Source organism: Brienomyrus brachyistius, chromosome 1 (assembly GCF_023856365.1).
Source record: "Brienomyrus brachyistius isolate T26 chromosome 1, BBRACH_0.4, whole genome shotgun sequence".
In the NCBI taxonomy this organism is placed as follows: Eukaryota; Metazoa; Chordata; class Actinopteri; order Osteoglossiformes; family Mormyridae; genus Brienomyrus; species Brienomyrus brachyistius.
The window spans coordinates 4,546,107-4,554,930 of NC_064533.1; the positions used below are offsets into that span (position 1 = coordinate 4,546,107).

The 8,824-nt window shown below is 44.2% G+C and overlaps 1 protein-coding gene across 4 annotated transcripts in view; it reads right to left on the minus strand.

The window, feature by feature from the left end:
- The window catches only part of mon2 (MON2 homolog, regulator of endosome-to-Golgi trafficking), a 30,923-nt gene extending 22,341 nt beyond the window's left edge, over positions 1-8,582 (minus strand). For 3 of the 4 annotated variants that reach the window (XM_049008504.1, XM_049008512.1, XM_049008489.1), the window contains exons 1-2: positions 8,077-8,582; positions 378-441 (exon numbers count right to left, since the gene is read on the minus strand). In XM_049008504.1, coding sequence (XP_048864461.1) covers positions 378-441; positions 8,077-8,184 — 172 coding nt within the window. In that variant the 5' untranslated portion in view covers positions 8,185-8,582. The remainder of the gene's footprint in view (positions 1-377; positions 442-8,076) is intronic. The other variant, XM_049008496.1, reaches the window with a different exon arrangement.
- Positions 8,583-8,824: the final 242 nt, after the last annotated feature.

Below are 8,824 nucleotides of genomic sequence, written 5' to 3' on the forward strand. Positions count from 1 at the left end.
AGATGGGACTCATGCTGACAGATAGCCTGACCAATTAGTACAGGCCTCATTGAATCAGACAGATAACCTAACCAATTAGCACAGGCCTCAATGAAACAAACACAGGCCTAACCAATTAGCATAGGTCTTGCTGAGACAGACACAGGCCTAACCAATTAGTAAAGGCCTCACTGAATCAAACAGATAACCTAACCAATTAGCACAGGCCTCAATGAGACAAACATAGGCCTAACCAATTAGCACAGGTCTTGCTGAGACAGACATAGGCCTAACCAATTAGAACAGTCCTCGATGAAACACACACATAAAGGCTTCACAAACACTGCCCTCCCCGCCCGAGAAGCAGAGGCCCTGAGCCCCAAAGCCCTCCAGCCCACCTGCTAGAATATTGGTGTTCCTCACCACCACCGTTTTGATCTTCACAATCCCAGATTCTGCGGCCTAGAGAGAAAAGAGGAAGCAAATATTAACCAGCTACAGCTTTGAAAATCACCTAATCAATCTTCTGTTAAAACACCGGCTCAAATATAATAAAGGCCCTTGAGAAGCTGCTAAAAGGCCCAGAGAACCCTCTTCCATCTTAGGCTGAAGTGCTGGGTTTTAACATAAAACAACGAACTTTAACGGATTTATACAGCTGACATCTTACTGCAGGGATTGAAATTAAGTTCTGCATCTCTAGGGGTTTGAAGTGGCAGCTTTCATGCTACAAGTCGCATCCTTAACCAAAACTCCACCTGCTGCCTCCTAGCAGCTCCTGCTCTTCTATTGGTTACAAAATGTACACTGAACCCAAGACCAATTTCTATTGGTCACCAGCACCATCGTTAAAGAGGACAGCAATGTTTTCCCAGAATGTGATCTAGAGTTGTGGTTTCACATAGATACATTGTATGTATATGAACGCAACATGTGTTCAGCTCAACACATCAAGGGTTCGCATGGCCCAAACACTTTCCAGTTCAACACTGTTCACCATCACAAGCCGATCCCCACCTCCTTTCAGTTAATTCTCTTTCGTAACTGAAAATGGCTTTTGGTTCTACAATGCCTGAAAGGATATGATTTAAAATCCAAAAAACGGGGTTAAACAGTGCCCTGGGTGGGGGGAAGCTTCCTGGCGTAGAGCGTGTGAAAGGTCAGGGCGGCGGACATGTCCTCACCCAGAGAACACACAGTGACACGAGCTGGCGGCAGGATCATATGATGAGAGCCAAGATCGCATTACAGCCGGACTATGATTCGATTCTCTGAGCCAGCGGCCCAGTGCCAAATAACCAAGCCATGGCTGAGGAAATTGGCTACCAGAATGCAAAGTCAAAAGCCATTTACTTTTATCTAAGGTTCTTCCACACTCAACTTCAGTACAACTCATTGAAGAATCTCTACAAATTCCATCGCTGATGAATCATCAACCAGCGGACCTCGTGACCTGACCCGGACCAGACCCAGTCATGTTCTGTCCATTAATCCTAAGCACACAGTGATGATGTTCTGTTTAACAGAGCCCTCCACCTCTCGGTTGCCAGGATACAAAGCTGCCGGGGCAGGGGTTTTACGCTGGGGGGGGCGAGTCCCTGCAGGCCCATTTCTTTGTGCCCGATGAGGTTCTGCATTCTTCAGGATGAGGACAGAGTGCAGGGAGGCTAATCACCCTCCACTCATCACGAGGTGCGAAAATCGCAGGCCACTTTTATCAGACCCGCCGAACCATATGCGGGGCACAGATGAGGCACGACAAACAAATCTGGGGCCTTCGCAGATCTATTGGGCTTCTTACCACGAATGAACTCACCTCATGATTAAGGGCGTCCCATAGCTGTGGCCAAGAGCACACCATGACACCGCACCCCCAGATTATGGAGCGATGGCTTAAATGACCCTTACAGTCGATGCCAAGAAAAAAGGCCAAGAATCCAATCAAAGTTTGAGCAAAATCGTATGGAAACTTTCAATATATCACTATTAATTTAACAATTTGTGGATTTTTTGGACAGAACTGGATGCCGCTGTTCTTTAGGTGCAATTTCACCTTCAAGTTATTGTCTGCAGTTCCTCCTTTATGTAGGTACTTGGAAATTTTTCACCAAGGTGTCTTGATTAACTTCACACCTATTTGGAGGTGGAGAGAGATTAAAAAACCATAAAAAATGATACCTCATTTGTCAATATATCTTTAATAGAACCAGAGATATTGAAGATTTAATATGCCTGAAATCGGCTTTTTGTTCTAATGTAATTACAATTAGAACTGCAGAAAAAACTGTGACTACTTAGAGCAACTTCGCTCTGCATAGGCGGAGGGCAGCCTGCGCCTCATTCAATAAATGTAAGAAATTGTAAATAGGGTATGGTGCACTTAAACAACCAGAACTTTGCCAATATCTAACCAATCTTAGTGATTTTTGTTGTTGAATGTTGAAATGAAAATTTACTTGGGGGTATCTACATTAACTGACATGATGTCCAACCAATCAGGAGCCAGATCGGTGGTCACGTGACATTGATCCATCCTCCGTACAGCACATAAAATCCCTTCAATCTTCAATCATCCAGAAGTGGGCACACGATTGTATAGTGTGGGCATGCATCAATCGTCATCATAGTTAGCAATTTTCACATTTAGGGTGCAATAAATATGCCTGTGCACAAATAATCGATGCCCCACGATTCTTTCGATTTTTATTTAGTGCGTGAAAGTTACCCTGTTTTCAAATTGTTGTTGCTCCGTGAATACTGAACCGATTTTGATCCGGTAAAAAATAAGAAAATGAAGGATAAATAAATTATTCAAAACGGCGGATATCTCATAAGTTGAATGCAGAGCTAGTCGCGAAAACCGCATTTTCGCACCCAACCCGTAGCCACCGCTGAAAAAATGATGACGTCATCACACGGAATAGTAGAGTGAGCGACCAAAGCAGGATTTCCAAGTCCCTACTTTATGTGGTTTTAATTAAATCTGGCTCTGCAGGTTCTGGGCAAATTGTCTTCCTTGCAAATTAAGGCTTAATTTTTCTTTTAAACTCAAACTAAGCCGGAAAAATAACTCAACCACCCAACACTTGGACCAAGGTCCAACTCTACTAGACCCATGTTTAATATGCGAGTTCAAATCTGTGGTAACAGCAACCAGTGTCCTCTATAGCCTATTGACATTACAAGGGGATGAAGCTTGAGCAAAACAATTTATGATCATGTGATATGAATGACACATAACCAGGAGGTGTGTATCAGTCTCCACCCTGCAAAGCAAAATTAATTAGCGCTACACTAATCAAGTCATTCAGCTTAGCTAAACATGGGGTCTTTATTCATTTGTTTTCAATTGTGACCACAATCAAGGAGAGTGAGACACTTGTCTTGTCCTTGAATGTTTTAGCTAGGAAGAGTTGGTGGGAGACGCTCCCCCCCACCCCTCGCCATCCAATGGATAAAGATGTCTTTTGGGAACCATCTCTAACAATGCGCCCTTGCCCTCCCCGCAGGCTGGACGGGACCATGATGATGAGTGATTCACGACTCTGCGTAGGAAAGAGAAGTTGAGGCTGAAGGTCTCCAACTGGAAACAGTGAGGTCTCCATAGCAACAGCGTCCCGGAAGCGCAGGCTGTCGCATCAGAGCATAGCTGGCTCCAAATATTTTTCTATTATTCTTTGGTTTAAGCCACATCATCGATTGATGGTGGAATTTTACCCACTGTTCTTTAAATCAAATAACTATTGTGTAATATTCCCATGAAAAAGGAATAATACAAAAATAAATGCTTAAGTATCAAGAATGATCATCTGCCCTTAAAGCAGCTCAGTTTCACCTGATATTAATCTACATTAATTCCAGTAAAAACATAACATACAGTTTGCAAACTAGCCTGGAGAAGAGGCTTCTCAGTCAAACCTTTACGGAGATGCTCCACTGAAGTTAAACTTTAAGCTGGTCCAAGCATCATAGCTTCAGATCACTGCTCTGATGGTCTGCCAAAAGCCTGCAGTCATTTGTAAAGTTCTGACCTGGTTTAACATTAAATCGTTAGCCCACGTTTTTTTTCAGTATCTCTGTGACACGCAGAGGTGGAGATTTCAGGTCCAGAGAGTACGAATCCAGACCAAGATTTTGTTTCAGTCAACCAGTTGAGTATAAAGAGTCACAGTCACAGAGGACTGGATTTGTACTCTCTGGACCTGACATGAACCCATGAACTAGACTGTGACCTCACTGCGAATCCACCATGGCTTTGAAGGGATGAGGAAAAGCATAGAATGCCCACTTAAACTACGTCAGTTATTCACTGCATTTTCTAAAAATCATATCTAGATGGTTTTGCCCCTTTCTGGAAAAAAATGGAGAAATCTACATCTTCCACACAAAATACATAGCAAAATAAATTATACATTCATAAATTCTTAAACTAATGTCATCTGCAAGGTCGATTACGTAAAGAGTTGAACGCACAGTGCTCACAGACCATAAATGAATACAAGAAATACTCCTGTAGTTTTCAGGGAAAACTTCTTTGAAAGTCAGATAATGGCATTCATGCATTACATACATACATAAATACTTTTATCCAGGCCAGAAGCACAGGGGGGTTGGAGCTTATCCCACACAGGCTGGGGTACACCCTAGACAGGATGCTGGTTATGATATGCTCACTGCAGGATGATATGACAGAGGAGGGGGGTGGTTATAATATGCTCACTGCAGGATGATATGACAGATGAGGGTGGTGGTTATAATATGCTCACTGCATAATCACACGACAGAGGAGGTGGTGGTTATAATATGCTCACTGCAGGATGATATCACAGAGGAGGTGGTGGTTATAATATGCTCACTGCAGGAAGATATGACAGAGGAGGGGGGTGGTTATAATATGCGCACTGCAGGATGATATGACAGAGGAGGTGGTGGTTATAATATGCTCACTGCAGGATGATATGACAGATGAGGATGGTGGTTATAATATGCTCACTGCATAATCACATGACAGAGGAGGTGGTGGTTATAATATGCTCACTGCATGATGATATGACAGAGGAGGGTGGTGGTTATAATATGCTCACTGCATAATCACATGACAGAGGAGGTGGTGGTTATAATATGCTCACTGCATGATGATATGACAGAGGAGGGTGGTGGTTATAATATGCTCACTGCATAATCACATGACAGAGGAGGTGGTGGTTATAATATGCACACTGTATGATGATATGACAGAGGAGGGTGGTGGTTATAATATGCTCACTGCATGATGATGACAGAGGAGGGTGGTGGTTATAAGATGCTCACTGCATGATGATATGACAGAGGAGGGTGGTGGTTATAAGATGCTCACTGCATGATGATATGACAGAGGAGGGTGGTGGCTATAATATGCTCACTGCATGATGATATGACAGAGGAGGGTGGTGGTTATAAGATGCTCACTGCATGATGATATGACAGAGGAGGGTGGTGGTTATAAGATGCTCACTGCATGATGATATGACAGAGGAGGGTGGTGGTTATAATATGCTCACTGTATGATGATATGACAGAGGAGGGTGGTGGCTATAATATGCTCACTGTATGATGATATGACAGAGGAGGGTGGTGGTTATAATATGCTCACTGCATGATGATATGACAGAGGAGGGTGGTGGTTATAATATGCACACTGCATGATGATATGACAGAGGAGGGTGGTGGTTATAATATGCACACTGCATGATGATATGACAGTGGAGGGTGGTGGTTATAATATGCTTGCTGCATGACTTTTTATACAGACTATTTTACCCATACTAGAAAATTAACTATACATATTAACATGTTATGTTTAAAGTAAAAAATGTGAATACAAATCATTAACAATTCACAGAGAGGCAGCAGACCATGAAGAGGCCATTCTGGAACTTAGTAAGTATTTGGTTGAGTAAAATGCAATTAGTGTAATTATTTAGCTCTATTAACTAATCAGTTGAACTTTAATCACTTGAAATTTAAAAAGTAAAAAAAAACACCACAACTACAGCAAGGAACAAGCATCCAAACTGAAAGCTACATAGAAACTGCGACTCACTGGAGTTTCACTGGCTACACAGGAATGTGACTGTGCAGCCTGTAAATCACCTATTTGCTCATTTTTCTGCTCAGACTGGATGGTGGCGATCGAGAGGCAGGCACACAATCACAGTCGAGGAGCTTCAGAGGCCATGCTGTGACTGGAACGTGCTAAGGGCTGCAAGCCTCAATGCAGCCACTGTTCTGAATGACACTCGAGGCCTTTGTGAGAAAGACGTACAGCTGAGTTTCACTGCGTTACTCCGACGCCCTGAAAAACACCAGGGGCTTATGAGCCGTTCCGCAGATGTGTGACTCTTCCACCTCAAAGTGGGCCGTGACTTCCCGGCCAAATTCAATCAGCCCTGTTACGTCAGTTGGGACTACCAAAGAATCCAATGAAAAGGTTAAGAAAATACTGCACAAATCTTGTCAACGGCGACTGCAAATACAGGAATCTTTAAATGATTATATGCGACTTCTGCATACTCTACAGTGTCTGTTTTGTGTTGTCACTACCCTTGCAGGCAGAGCAGCAGAAGCAGCAGATGTCTGTTAATCTGTGTGGGAGTCGCTGCACACACAAGAGGGAACTTGTTTGAATTCTGCACTAGATGCTTCCTTCTTGAGTCAATCTGTTTAAAAAAAAAAAAAAAAAATACCAAAGAGCACCAGAATGTAAACCACCGATACTCCCAAAGCCTCACTTCACCTGGAAACTTTGCATTCCTACAGAGACATTCAACTAGCCCATGAAGACTGCAGCGTTACCAAGACTGATCCTATGGGACCGGTATGGGGTTCAAACCTGATCATGAACAAGCCTCATGTGGTTAGCCAACCACCAAAGCATCCCACCAGATCTTAATGGCGGCAGTGCCAGTACCCAGATCCAAGGCTGCCAACTCTCACGCATCTGGCGTGACACTCACGCTTTCAGTCTCTAAAATTAGCTTCATCAAAAGCGTTGGCGTAGTTTGTAATAAAATGTACATACATCTAAATGTGTGTGCAGACTTGTCTCAAATTAAAAATTTCACTTCAGCCAGCTGACTGAAGTCAGCAACCCTGCAGGTCGACATAGAAAAACCAGAGGATCAAGTACTGATTTGCCATTTAAAATAAACGATGACGACACAGTCTTGCCACAGTACACGATCCCAAAACTCCTCCCCAGATTGAACGTCAAACTACCTGTCACAGATGAGGATAAAGCTTCCACAACTTTCAGAAAAGAGCATCAAGGAAAGCATCTGATCCTAGTTAAGGTGCTTAGCTGTCTGTACAAGCACAACCTGTGGCTTTCAGATATCTGGAAAGAAAACACTCAACGGGTGAAACTGATTGCTGACTGCCAATACACTTCTAAGGCACAGCCTTTTCCACGGGAGTTTCTGAATATGGAAATCAGGCGGATGAGACCACGGAAACGGACAGTCAGCCAAATGCATTGCAGGCTCACAGAAACGAAACTCCAAAGGTACAACGTGGCGGATTTTTAACACCCAAAAGAAACCGCACGGTTTAAAAGTCCCACCCATCTACACACATCTGAACACTTTGGCGTGGCCCTGATCATTTATAAAAGGGAGACCATGAGAGCCCTTTGTCAGGATCGTGCATTACTCACACTGTCACAGGGCATCGACATAAAAGTGCAATTAGAGGAAACGCGGTTTTGCTGTGAACCTTTCTATTTTGAGGATTCCCTTCTGGGAGTCACCGTCATACGTATTCTCATAGTTAAAAGTTGGGGATAAAGAAACGTATCAAACATGATTTAACACATATTAGGTATATTACGCGCAGAATACTACAAGCTTATACAGTATTCTCACATTAGCCATATATTCATATACTTATGCACAGAGATTTTCGTGGCAGATCTCGATTACATTCACTTGGGCAACTAGCTGGCCGGAGAGACACCACGGCGTTACAGCCTTAACACGCGCGGGGGAGCCCGGGTACCGGGGGGGGGCTCTGCGACAGCGCTGGGACCGAAGGATCCCCGTCAAACTTCCATTTCGTTACCTCCTTCACGGGGGGGAATTTCTTCTTGCACTCCATCGACAGCAGCCGCAGATCCGCCTGCATGTTGTCCACTAGTTTCTTCACCGCCTCCGGGCTGGTGGTCGTCATTTTTTCAGCCGTTTGCCTCCCCAACGTCCCCGAAATAAAAACCAGAACTGTTGTGTAGCAGAAGGGCCGCGCTGCCGCTATGCTAGGGAGCAACGCGACCTATTTCGGCGGCCCGGTGAAGGATGAGAGCACCGTGAGCGGCGCCGTTCACCCAGCGTCCATTGAGGCAGCGCTCCGTCAGGCTGCGCGGTCCCCGGACACCCCGATAGAGCCGATATCCGCTCAGCAGCCACCCCGCACCCCCATACCGCTGATCATCGCCTCTGTCCGTCCGCCTTTCCGTTCTCCGCGGCTTATTCGGCGATTCCAGTTGTCAGGTTTTACTGGTCCAGTTTGTGCCCATAAACAGCGATCCCACAATGCCCCGGCGCACAGGGACACGTCACTGCTACTTCCGTAAACAGTAACCGGATCTCACAGTAAAAGTTGCAGCGCCCCCTGCTGCCATGATATCGTTTTTTTTTTTTAAATCATAATTCATTAGTGCTGCGTATGGTTAATACATTAGTCCACGTATCATATAGCGTAAAAATGTTTACCAATCTGAATTGTGTGCATATCAAATAAATATTTATTTTATAGAACAAAATCTGATGTACAGAATCTTTGATACTTCTCTGGACTATCAACAACAGCAAAA